The sequence below is a fragment of the Orycteropus afer genome, unplaced genomic scaffold (assembly GCF_000298275.1).
Source record: "Orycteropus afer afer isolate SDZICR_OR568_19922 unplaced genomic scaffold, OryAfe1.0 scaffold00744, whole genome shotgun sequence".
Taxonomy (NCBI): domain Eukaryota; kingdom Metazoa; phylum Chordata; class Mammalia; order Tubulidentata; family Orycteropodidae; genus Orycteropus; species Orycteropus afer.
This window is the reverse complement of record NW_006922331.1, coordinates 13,219-26,202: the sequence shown is the minus strand read 5'-3', so window position 1 is coordinate 26,202 and position 12,984 is coordinate 13,219. Positions and strand designations below refer to the sequence as shown.

Below are 12,984 nucleotides of genomic sequence, written 5' to 3'. Positions count from 1 at the left end.
CTGCCATCACAGGCCCTGTTGGTTCTTCCTCTGTACCCCACACACACTAAAGCTTCAGCCACCCCCAGCCTGGCCTGGCACAGGCCCTTGATGGCCCTGCAACCATCCTTCTCTCCAGGTATCCTCCCCTCAGCTGCTAGGCCTCCTCCTGGGCACCAGCCCCCTGTGGCCTAAGTCTCAGAGACCCCTGAGCCCAGCCCAGCCAGCTGGGATATGCCTGTTGCCGAAGCCCCAGCCCTGAAGCCCCCAGAGCCTGGCCATCCAACTGATCGTGACATGCTGGTCACCACAGTCTCCCAGCCCCAGAGCCCCCCAAGCCCATCCTGCCTGGCTGACCATAATGTGCCTGTTGCCCTGACCCCGAGCCTGGCCTGGCCGGCTGCCCATGCTGTGCCTGTCATCCCAGTCTTGATGGCCTCCTGAACCCAGCCTGGCCAGCTGACCGTGATGTGCTGGTCGCCGCAGTCCCACACCAGCAGGTCAGGCACTGTGGGCCGCAGTCCCCTGGCCCCGACGCCCCTTAAGCCTAGCCCAGCGGGCTGACCATGATGCGCTAGTCGCCGCAGTCCCGCAGCCCCAGTGCCCCCCAAGCCTGGCCTGGCCAGCTGACCTTGATGTGCTGGTCGCCGCAGTCCCGCAGCAATGGGTTGGGCAGGCTGGTGCTGTGGCGCCTCCAGCTGTGGTAGATGCTGAGCACAATGTCTGCCAGCCCCGGCGGCCAGCGCAGCAGGAACCTGTGGCCCATGGCCTTCAGGTAACGCATCATCAGCTCAAGGATGCCACCATTGGTCAGGTTCCTCAGCAGGAAGTCATGCACGTCCCGCCTCTCTGCCCGGGAGATAGCACGCTGGGAGAGGGGCCCCATTGCCTTCATGGGGTCAACTGTGACAGCAACAGCCCCGGGGGACAGCACACTGGGAGAGGGGACCCACGGACTTCACAGGGTGAACCGGGACACCAACAGCCCCAGGGGACAGTGCACTGGGAGAGGGGACCCATGGCCTTCACGGGGTGAGTTGCCATTATGTGTTGTCAAGTTGGTCCCAACTCATAGCGACCCCTCCTTGGGTTTCCAAAGCAGCATCACCACGGAAGTAGATTGCCCAACCTTCCTTCTGAGGAGTGGCTGGTGGGTTTGAACCGCCAGCCTTCTGGTGAGCAGTCAAGTGCCTTTAGGCACAATGCTGAGACAGGACAACTGCCCCAGGGGACAGTGCGCTGGGAGAGGGGCCCTGCAGCCTTCACAAGGTGAGACAGGACACCAACTGCCCCGGGGGACAGAGCGCTGGGAGAGGGGCCCCACCTCCTTCACGGGGTGAGACAGGACACCACAGCATGGCTGGGGCCGAGGCCCAGGATGCTGTGTCTTTCCCCCACTGACACACAGTGCCAGCTCCACACCTGGCTGGGCGGCATGGTCGTGAACAAGCCAGACCCCCGTGTAAGACGGTGCTGAAGCTGACGCCCCGTCCTGCAGTGTACACAGTACGCACTCAACAGCTGCGCTCACGGACACACGGGACCTGGCCTGACACGTCCATCCCGCAGGGAGCAGGGCCAAGGACGGCAGGGCCAGGGTGTTGAGCAGCCCTGTGGGGCTGACCACAAAGTCCAGGACCAAGATGGACCTACGCCGCCAGCTAACCACGCTTTAAGCTGTGCCCCAGACCATCCTCCCCGGACAGGACCCAAGAGAGTGAGGCTGGAAGAGGAGGAAGAGGCCCAGGCAGCAGGTGACCACTGGCAAGGCTCCTACCTGACTCCATGAATGTGGCAGAGTCAAACGACAGCCTGTGTGGCCCCGCGCTAGGGCTGTGCTCTGGCTTGGCCTCTGCCTGGACCTCGTAGCTGGTGAAGGGGCCATCCTCCTCCTCAGGGTCCAGCTTCCTCAGCCTGCAGGGGACATGGCAGGTCACGAAAGTTACACACCACACACTGTGACACTGGCCCCGGAGTGCTTCTCACTCAAGAAACCTGATCTGTACAGGCATGGGGCAGGCGGCCCGTGGGGAGGGCGTGCGGGAGACACGTGGTGGGCGGGCGGCCTGTGGGGAGGGCCGCGGAGTAGCATGCACCTGGCGGGCCTGAGGGAGCTCTGGGCCACGATGGGAACAGTGCCACTCACTGGGCAGCCTCGTGGGAGGTGCCCTGAGCCCAGAACAAGGAGGCAGGGAAGCCAGCAAGAGCCCATGTGAGAGGTGGTGGGCCCAGCCCGTCCCATAGGCCACTGGGCAGGCTGAGAGCAGGTATCAGAAAAGACAGCTGGCAGGGCCCTTCCAAGCATGGCCAAGGGGACCTGGCCCAGGGACACAGTCTGTGTGGTCCAAAGGCAGGAGGCTCTGCTGGGGCCTGCACTCAGGCGGCACGATAGCTCCTGCCCTCCTGGCCCTGAACCCTGCCACCTCTGCTGCCCTCAGGGGATGGAGCAATCAGTAGGTTTAAGAACCCCGGGGGGCTGCCTCACATGGGGGACCTGGAGTTGATGTCTGGTCTGCGCCCGTCTCACTCCATCAACAGATGGTCATGGAGTGCTGGCCACATGCCTGGCGTCATGTCTGGTGCCAGAACAGTGTGTGTGTGCATGCCCGCCCTCAGAGAGCCCACACTCCCCCGGGGGAGACGGTGAGCAGGTGCCCAGAGTCCCAGGAACACCTGCGTTAGGGGGTGCGAGAAGGCCCTCTGTGGGTGCTTCTCACACTGACCCGGGAGCAGGGAGGGGGCCAGCTGGCCAAGCGGCAGGCCAAGAACAGATGTGGAAGGCCCAGGCCAGAAGAGCAGCTGGCACGCGCAGCACCCAAGGGCCCAGCCAGCAGGAAGGAAGGAGGTGGCAGGTGTGAGCCACTGGGCATGTCTGAGCCAGGTCCTGTGGGGCACGCTCACAGGACTCTCTAGGCCTGCTGTGTGTGCGGGGGCCGCCCCCCAGTCCTGCCAGCTCACACTCAGGGTGCAACTCGCTGATCCTCAATCCACACACACTGCTTCACCCAGGCTCAGCCACTACTGCTGCCTGGCACAGGAAACGGGCAACAAACTACAGGAAGGAAGGAAGCAGAGCTGGGACGGAAAGCTCTGGGGAGGACGGCAGGGAAGACACTCAGTCCTTTCGTGGCATCAGCGACTGAAACCCATGGCCATGGCTCCTCTAAGGGAAGCTCCTTGCTGGAACCAGGAGCCAGGAGACACTGGTCAGAGGGCCCAGGCCTCACCGAGATGCAGGGAGAACAGAGGGGGTGACCCTGAAGGACTCAGGGACAGAGATCCACCAAGATGCAGGGCACAGGGGAGGGGAGGGGGCAGCGGTGAGGGACTGAGACGGAGATGCAGGGGAGAGGGAAGGGGGTGACCATGAGGGACCGAGAGACAGAGACCCACCGAGACACGGGGCAGGGGAGGACGCCCCACAGACAAGAACCAGGCCCACAGACGTCAGAAGCCATCAGGCTGACAGGCCTGTGAGATGGAGCGGCCTCGCCCACCCACAAGGCTGGGACAGCCAGCTGCTGGCACCATAACCCTGGGGAAGCCCAATGGCAGCAGGGTCCTGGAACGTCTGTGAGCAGAGAGTGTGAGGACAAGAAGCAGGGGCTGGCGAACTTCTCCCAGGGGCCCACCCACACCTGGCGTCTCCAAGCAGCCTGCCCTGCTCCTGAGGCAGCTCTAAGGACCAGCAGGAACCCATGGCCCAGGGAGGGGTCTAGAACCAGTGCCTGGGAAGGCAGCAGTGGGCAGCCCAGTGGCAGCAGGATCAGCTGTTTGGTTGGGCTTCCTGGGGTCTGCACGCCCAGAGAAGCCGCCCTCCTCACCATGCCCCCCACACCGGGCACAAGATCCCTGATCTCTCCGTCTACTGAGAGCCTAGGAAGATGAGCAAGCCCCAGCTCCTGCCCTCAGAAGGCTCGGAGGGAGGCGTTCAGGTGGATGTGATGGGAAGGGCAAAGAGGGGCCCTGCAGACAGGGTGGTGAGGGGAAGAGCGGGGTGACTGTGGGCTGGGGGAGACTTTGCTGCCTGTCTCTGCACACCAGACAGGTGCACACACCGGACAGCAAGAAGCTCACCACGTGCCGCACACTGGGGAATGTAGCCAGACAGCAAAAACCCTGGCACACGCCGCACACCAGGGCGCACACCTGGACGGCAGGAACTTGGCCAGGAGCTCCTGGAAATCCACCTTCTCCTCCTTCTTGCACTTGGTGTTCCTGACACGGGCCGAACGCCGCTTGGCTGTCTCGCCGCTCTCCTCTGCGATCTTCTTCCTCTTCATACCCTTCTTGGACCTGTCTCCCCCAGATGCATCGCCTTCAGAGAGAGCAAGGTGGCACCTGACGGGGGCAGGGGCCTCGGCCCCCCCCATTCATAACACCAGCACCAGCCCCATAGGGGGCAGAGGTCTCGGTTCCCCGTTCATAACACCAGCACCACCCTCTATAGGAGGTAGGGGACTGGCCTCCCCGTTCATAACACCAGCAGCAGCCCCTAAAGGGGGCAGGGGCCTCAGTTCCCCATTCATAACACCGGCACCACCCTCTATAGGAGGCAGGGGACTGGCCCCCATTCATAACACCAGCACCACCCTCTCTATAGGAGGCAGGGGACTGGCCCCCATTCATAATGCCAGTAGTGGCCTCTACAGGGGGTAGTGGCCTTGGCCCTCGTTCACGACACCAGCAGTGGCCTCTGCTGGACATTCAAGCTCCTGGAAGGAGCTCACTGCAGGCGCCTCACTCTCACACCGTCTCCACTTCTTAAGCACACACTATAGCCCATGGCTGAGAACCAGGGCCCCAGCACCAGCCCACCCTCCTGCTGCCCAGCTGCAAGGAGCCCTGCAGCCACAGTTCAGGTACCCGGGGACAAGACCCCTGAGTACCCAGTGATATGACGTGACTCAGAACAGTGACAACTGGAGGGAGAGCAGAGAAATGTCATGTAGTTACAGAAAAAATCAGAGGCAACCACCTATATGCTCACGCAGAAACTTCCTAAGTTTAACCAGATCCAAGCCCACTGCCTTACAGTCGATTCTGACCCACAGCGCCCCCAGAGGCCAGAGTGGAACTGCCCACAGGGTCTCCCAGGCTGTCAATCTTCAATGAAAGCAAAGCCCCAACCACACCCACTGCCAGGGAATCGACTGTGACCCACAGCACCCCCAGACAGAGTGGAACTGCCCCCAGAGGGTCTCCAAGGCTGTCGATCTTCACAGAAGCTGACTGCCTCATCTTTCTGCCACAGTGGGGCTGGTGGGTTTGAACCACACCCACCTCTTTCCTGGTCTGCTCAGTGCTCTCACCTCCGCGCAACCTGAGCCCCTCCTTCGCTGCCAGACTTTTGGCAGTAATACAGAAACCCCCAAGTCAGGCTTGGAAGCTTTTGCCTGAGACGTTGCACTACTCCAACAACTTCACACAAAATCAATAAAACTACACAAACACCACCACACAAGGCAACCTTACTGACACTTCTGATGGCCAGAGAACTCGGAAGGGAATTTAGAAAGCACCCAGGCCCTCCCCTCAGCAAGCACACAGTGAGACCTGCTGGCCTTCAGAACACCCTGACCCAGTGCTACACACACCGTAGGATGCCAGAGCAGGGCCAGCAGGTGCACGGAGTGCGAGGGGCTGCACCCCTGAGCCCCGGCTACACCCCCAGGTGCAGCAGCCTGTGAGCCACTGTGAGACCGTGAACATCAGCCCACCTCCCTGGAGGGCTGGGTGCCTCTGCTCTGGCCCACTGGGCTACCCACAGTGACCCCAGAAGGCTGCTCACCCACGGCCAGGCCTGTCTCCAGCAGGCTGGGGCTATGGCGTGGGAAGCTGGCCGCAGCCACAGGGCTGTAGGTGAGCACGGGCTCAGCCCCGGTCCCAGGCAGGGGCGTGCTGACGGGGGGTGGCTGGATAACGCTGACGGGTGGCAGCACCGTGGAGGCAGCCAGCTGTGGGGTGGCATCCTGGTAGTCAGACAGGTCGATCCTCTTGCCCAGGCTGGGCCGCGGGGGCTCACAGGTGGTGAGGTGAGTGTACATGGCAAGGAGGCTCTCCCCAAGGCACTTCCAGCTGCAGGGAGAGGCCGTACGACTGCTCAGCACCGTGCTGGGCCCAGTGGGCAGCCGCGGAGCCGTTCCCACCACAGCCACCTTCCTGGGGCTGCAGGTGGGTCTGTGGAGCCCCAGTGAAGCTGCCCAGGCTGGGGCAGGAGCAGTGAACAAGCACGGAGCCCTGCCCAGGCCCAGTGGGCACTGCATAGACGGGGGCAGCCAGCAGCGGCCCACAGCCTGGGACATGACCCAGGAGATGAGACTACGGGGCAGAGGGCGACTGGGCCCACAAAGCAGGAACCAGCTACTGTCAGCCCTCCCAAGACGCAGGACCTACGTGAAGAAGGGGATGGGCCGCACCAGCTTCAGGTCTGGCACCTTCTCCCGCACGGTCAGCGCCTGCCTCCTCCTCCGCAGCCCCATCGCCTCATCCACGATGGCCTGGGCTTCAGCCGCACTCACGGATGCATCGTGGATGGACATGTCACTAGAAGGACAGCATGGTCGGAGGAGTTATGACGTGACCTGCTAGAGCGCAGTCTGGCATTTCACAAACAGATGTGCGTCCATCGTTAGCCTTTAGCCTGTCCTGTTAGTCCTGCGGTAACCTAACCACCCAAGTCTGGCCTCCCAAGGGCAGCAACCAGCACTCCTGACACCCCATGCCTGGACCTGACCGCTGCCCTGTGACCCTCCTTCAACTCAAAAGCAAGCCGAGGGCAGGTATGCAGACAAGTTGCCAGGGTCACAACAAAATAATCCAGGTCCTCAAGTACAGAGCTAGAACCTACAGAGAACTCAGGGCCCCACACCATCTGTTCCAACAGGAAGTCATCGGACAAGCCAAGCTCTCCAAACCCTGGTCCCCTTAAGAAATAGAGTGCCCTCCCCCCAAGATAGGAGGTGCCCGCCACTCAAGATGGCAGGTGCCCTCCCAGACACCCCTCTGCCTCAGGTAACCTGGCCATACCACCCTCCTGCCCGGCCCATCAGATGTCTCCCACAGGGCCACCAAGAGCACTCTAGGAGGTGTCTGTGGAGTCAAATGGAGGCGGCCCAGAGGAGTGTGTCATGGGGTCGGACGGAGGCAGCCCGGCGGGGTGTGTCGTGGGGTCGGACGGAGGCAGCCCGGCGGGGTGTGTCGTGGGGTTAGACGGAGGCAGCTGGCTCACCATCGCAGGAACATACGGAGCGAGTCCTTCCGGAGACATGGCTGCTCGTGGAATATCTTCTCCTTGAGGACCAGCCCCTTGCTGTAGCGGCAGTCCTTCTCCAGTGCCTTGCAGATGAAGTACAGACACGCTGGAAGGACAGACAGGCACAGGTCCCAGGCTGCACCCCGCAGTGCAGGCCCCACCACTTCAGTGGGAGGGCGTCTCCATGCCGCTGGGCCCCAGGAAACGCACCAGCCACGGGAATGCGACCGGGATCAACTTTTGGAAAACAGTAACGTCCCGAGTAGAAGGGCTGCCAGGCAAGCTGACCTGAGGTGAGACGAGGGAGCACTGCTGGGGTCACACCCAGCCCCCCTCTCACGAGCCACTTCCAGAAACTGCTGCAGAAAACCTAGGGGCCTGTGGAGTGCAGTGGGCCCACCCAGACGCATGCTGCGTGTGGCTGCCACGCAAGAGCTGAGTAGCATGATCCCAACCGGCGAGGTGTCCACCAGCTGAAGGGCAGGGACGAGGCTGGGCTCATCCCCACGTGTGCCAATCTGCCTCCTCCTCCTTTTCCTCAGCTGCATTTCCTAACTGTCCTGCTCCTACCTGTGTATTTTTCCAATTGTCCTTACAGTACAGTTACTTTCAGTCTAACAAGCGTGCACTGCTCGTGTCTGTACAACAACGGGCCTCCACGGCGGGCTCCACAAAGCTGTGCCAGCTCCAGCTCCTGCACAGCAGACACAGTGACGGGCAAACCAAACACAGAACGGCTGCCTCCAGAGGAGGGCCCGGGCTGGCTCCTGAGCAGAGCTGTGATGTCAGTTATGAGGCCTCCGGTACCCACTGCGGAAACCGGCCCAACACACGTGACTGCTGAGGATAGCCCCCAGACTACACACCACCAGGCCTCACTTGTGAGCATGGAAAGCCAAGGGCATGGGGCAGCAGGGCCGCCAGCCTGGCTCATGCAGGTGAGCACCGGTCCTGCGCGCGTGCGGATGGGAAACACCCGTGCATGCGCCTCTTCTGTGACTGTGCTCAGATCAGGGGCAAGACAGAGGGGAGCCAGAGCAGCACGGGGTGTCCTGTGGGGGAGAGGCCAGTCCTCTCCCAGTGGGTGCCACGCAGGGAGGGGCAGGGAGAGGCCGCCGCTGCCCTCCAGGATGTCCTGCGGGGGAGAGGCCAGTCCTCTCCCGGTGGGTGCCATGCAGGGAGGGGCAGGGAGAGGCCGCCGCTGCCCTCCAGGGTGTCCTGCAGGGAGGCTGAGTAGGGAGAGGCCCGCCTGTCCAGGTCTGGTGCTTAGTAGGGACCAGGGAGGCACCTGCAAAACCCCAGCACAACGTAGCAAGCTGCAATGTACCCATCAGGAGATGCCCCAAAGGCTCCTACCTCAGCCAACCACAGTGGCCCCAGAAGGGTGGCCACATCCTCTTTCAAAAAGAAAAGCCAGGCAGCCCTGAGCACCTGGATGACCTGGCTCTCAGCAGGTGCATTCGCTGGGGCGAAGCTCAGCACACTGGCCACGCTCCACCCACACTCCAGGAAAGGGATGCCTGGCGAGTGTCCAGGGAGCGGGCAGTCAGGAGACACACCGAGCAGCACTCCTAATCCCTCACCAAAGGCACCAGATACCACCAGAAGTCAATTCAGCATGCTGCTTTCACATGCTGCTTTAAATGAGTGTCAAACAGGTCAGAGCTCTTGTGGATATATGCATCTGTTCAGTCCCCAAGCTCATTTCCCCCACAGGACACACGCTTACCAAGCACAACTTCTGCCACCAGAAACAGGTACAAAGAAGTAAACCAGGGGGCTGGGGAGGCAGGCTGCATCCTGAAGACCCCTGTGGTGTAGTAAGTTACTTACTGTGGCTTTTCTACCCATAAGTCTTTGTAAACTCCAAGGTGGGATTTTCTATGAGCAACTGAGGAGCTCCTGATTGCTGAAGTTGTCCACCTGGGGTACTTCTGTTGGGAGTGGCACAAAACAATGTTCTGGGAGGTGCCCACTCTCTCTCAGGTGCTTAGAGCTCTGATGCTATGATTGGCTAGTCTGACCACCCTGCTGGGCTCAAAAGGAGGCCTCCTGGAGGCAGAACTCTCTCTGACTGCTGGTGGAGGAAGAACTGCTGCTGAAAGAGACGCGCCCCTGAAAGAGACACACGTTGCTGGGAAACAGACGCAAGAGACATGCATCGCTGAGTGAGACACTGAGGGACCAGCATTGCTGGGAAAGAGACTGTGAGAGACTGTTGGCTGAGGGATGGTGGGCTGGGAGAGAGACTGAGCATTTTTCCTGAACTCGAATTGTAGCCTGGTGCTTCCCTAATAAACCTCATAATCTGTGAGTTCTGTGTGGCCACTGCAGGGAATTATCAAACCCAGGAGAGAGGTGGTGGGTGCTTTGGGAGGAACGGTTGGAGCAAGGGCTGGAGGCGGGAGGCTGCATGTCTGGCCTGGCAGGAATAGGCCTTGGGTTACTGCTGGTGATCCTGTCTTCCCCTTGGAGGGTTAGAGGAGGTCAGAACATGTGGCCTCCTCGCCAGTTTTGCAACCCCCCACCTCAAGGTGGCACCCAAGCCACAGGAAAAAATCCCCAAAGAAACAGCCTCCCCAAGAAGCAGCTTTGATTACAGTCACAACGGTGGCCTGCTGAAACTACTCCCGGTGCTGATGGGAGTGGAAACCGGGGCAGGAGACAGACCAGTGCGCACGTCCACGGGAGACCGCGCAGCCCCGAGACTATGGCCCTGAGACACTCTTCTAACAGAACCATTGCGCGAGGCCACCAGACATGCAGAGCTCTGGGACTATTACCCTGAGCCAGTCTTCTAACCTGGTACTGAGGTCACTCCCAGGAGGTCCCCTTTCAGCTAAACGACAAATGGTTTACTGACCCCACGATATGAACAAGAACACCTGCAGCAATCCCAGAAGGTCCCCTTTCAGCTAAACGACAAATGGTTTACTGCCCCCACGATATGAACAAGAACACCTGCAGCAACGTGCCTCGACAGAACAATCACCCACACGAGCAGCGGGCATCCTGTGCCCAGCAGCAGAGACGAGAAGGCACGGAGGGCAGGGCAGCAGGAGGGACGGAAATGGGAGCAGGCACAGTGCTGGCACACTGCGGGGACGGCAGCCAACGTCAGGGACCAGCCTGTGAAACTGCTGAATGAAGTGTTAAAACCCAGACTTCCACAGGAATTCCCTCAGCAGCATGTGCACAGGAGCCAAACCCGTGCACAAACAACATGTGATGGTTCCACTGCTTGCAGTCACACTACAGACCAATGCAGGGCACATGCCATGTGACGCCACCTAGGGCAGGGCGACAATAAGCAAAGCTCCGTTCTGCTCACAAAAGGGAGACGTTGGGGGCCCCTCTGGGTGGTGGGGGCAGCCTGCCTCCTGGGGTGCTGCAGGCGTCCTAGACCTTGCCATGTTTTCCTGTCTACGAAATGCCGGATCTGTGGATGCAGAGGTGTGCATACTGCCACTTGGATGTTTTCCCTCAACTGGTGATGCAGTGCCTAAGGCATCTGACTGCTCACCAGAAGGCTGGAAGTTCAAACCCACTAGCTACTCCTCAGAAGGAAGACTGGGCAATCTACTTCCTTAGGGATACGGCCTTGGAAACGCAAGGAGGGGTCACTATGAGTTGGATCCGACTTGACGACAGTGAGTTTGGTTTTTTTAGAAACTCTTCAGAGCAGTTCTGGAGGAGAGGCCTGTTGTGGGGCAGAGGGAGCCTCTCGGTGCTGTGCCTGGTACACCTGTCTGTAGAGGAACAGGCCTCTGCGAGTCAGCTGGCCAGGCTTCAGCCGTCACAGTGAGTGCAATCATGCCTGTCAGCCCGTCTGTTCGGCACAGGGTACTGGGCTGGGCCTGGTACGGAGCTGCCGCCACACAGGACCTCACAGCCCTGCTGTCTATCCGGTCACTCCTGGAGGTGCGTCTGGCGCTGGACCAGAAAGCACCAGATCGCCAGGGCTGCAGCACCTCATCAGGGGCTACCCCAGGAACAAGCTATCCTGGGGGGCGGAGGGCTGGGCCAGGCAGCTCTGTGGTCCTGCAGGGAAGCGGGTGCCCACAAAGCCAGTGAGCACCATGCCCAGGATCCCTCAGGCAGCAGTGCAAGGCTGTCTGTCGTCAAAGTGCAGAATGGGGCCAGCCCAGGACGGCACAGCATGGGCGAAATGAGTGAGCAAGGGGAAGCCACTCCGAGAACAGGCTCCGTGTCACCACCCAGCACTTGACAGACCTCAGGGCGGTGAGAGAGCCAAGTCAGAAGCAAGCAGGGGGCAGACAGCCCTCTGCACCAGCATCCCTGCCACCCCCGAGCCACACCCCCGCCACTGTCAACACCATCGGGGCGGGACTCACTGGTGTAGTCACTGAGCGCGTACAGAATGGTGATGAGGCTGTCCAGGCAGGGCCAGTGGTCAGGGTTGCAACGCAGCCCTTCCTCAAACGCGTGGCGAGCCAGGGGGATGCGGACCAGCCTCAGGGCCACGTGTCCGATTTTGTACCAGAGATTGACGTCGGTGGAGTCCAGCATCACTGCCTGGGGGAGCACAACAGAGCGCACCTTGGTAAGATCCCCACCCGGGGGGCGGCCTGGGCGGGATCACACACCCGGTGCCTGACCACCTAATCACTGCGCGACAAGGCGCTCTCATCTTTCCTGGAACCAGACATGCCCCCAGACCCAAAGAAAGGGCAGGCAGAAAGTTAACTAATCCACCAAGAAAACCACGCCCACTGCCTTGCAGTCGATTCCGATTCACAGCGCTCCTAGAGGACAGAGTGGAACTGCCCCAGAGGGTCTCCAAGGCTGTCAGTCTTCACGGAAGCTGCCAGCCTTGTCTTTCTCCCACAGAGCGGCTGGTGGGTTCAAATCAGAGACCTTTGGTTGGCAGCTCGAACCACCGCATCACTACAGCGCCAGCAAAAGTTCTGTGCCCCTGCTTATCTCATCGTCGTTGTCGTTGTTATGTCCCGTCGAGTCGGACCCGACTCATAGCGACCCCTCGTTGGGTTTCCGAGGCAGTATCACTACGGAAGTAGATTGCCCAGCCCTCCTTCTGAGGAGTGGCTCGTGGGTTTGAACCGCCACCCTATGGTTAGCGGTCATGTGCCTTAGGCACTATATGTATACTTTATTTTTTTAGAAAAGAAGAAACAGGCTGACAGACACCACTGCTTTACAAAGAGTGGGGAAGAGGGCATAACTCCCCATGTTAAGTGGCAGCGGGACAGCAGTGTGGCCACGGCCTTCGGTGGGAACCAGCACATCACCAACTGGCAGGCCCTGTGCCCTGAGGGCTGTGACCCAATGGCTCCTCCAGCCCCTGGAGGGCTCTACGTGCACAGGACGGAAGTGGCCTCCTCTCTACCACCTCTGTGCGTGTGCCGTGACACTTGCGGGCCGGGGCCTCAGCCGCACCCCTCGCCATGCACCACTACGGAGTCTCACATTCGGCTCATGAGGGCGCGCCTCAGCCCTCATGTCAGAGCCATCAACTCCCCACGGGCGTGCTGAGCCGCACCTGCAGGTAGAAGTCCATGGCGGTGTCCAGGTCCTCGCGCTGGGCCGCCAGCTGGGCCAGGTTCTTGTATGTGGAGTATTTCAGCATTAGCCCGGGGTGCTTGAGGCCCTCCTTCTCATCACCTGACGACACCGCCTGTGGACCAAGGAGACAGAGGTGCAGCAGTGCTGCCAGGCCCGAAGGGTCCCCGGCCACCAGGCCCGAAGGTCCCCGGCCACCAGGCCCGAAG

The 12,984-nt window shown here is 60.8% G+C and overlaps 1 protein-coding gene across 1 annotated transcript in view; it reads right to left on the bottom strand.

Annotated features, from left to right (window-relative positions):
• Window positions 1-12,984, bottom strand: part of CABIN1 (calcineurin binding protein 1) — a gene marked incomplete at its 5' end in the record, with an annotated part of 148,772 nt that overhangs the window by 124,000 nt on the left and 11,788 nt on the right. Inside the window, 8 exons of the mRNA XM_007957396.1 lie at window positions 611-828; window positions 1,757-1,893; window positions 4,129-4,297; window positions 5,771-6,057; window positions 6,376-6,525; window positions 7,211-7,340; window positions 11,590-11,770; window positions 12,756-12,890. Of these exons, the coding sequence (XP_007955587.1) occupies window positions 611-828; window positions 1,757-1,893; window positions 4,129-4,297; window positions 5,771-6,057; window positions 6,376-6,525; window positions 7,211-7,340; window positions 11,590-11,770; window positions 12,756-12,890 (1,407 nt within the window). The remainder of the gene's footprint in view (window positions 1-610; window positions 829-1,756; window positions 1,894-4,128; window positions 4,298-5,770; window positions 6,058-6,375; window positions 6,526-7,210; window positions 7,341-11,589; window positions 11,771-12,755; window positions 12,891-12,984) is intronic.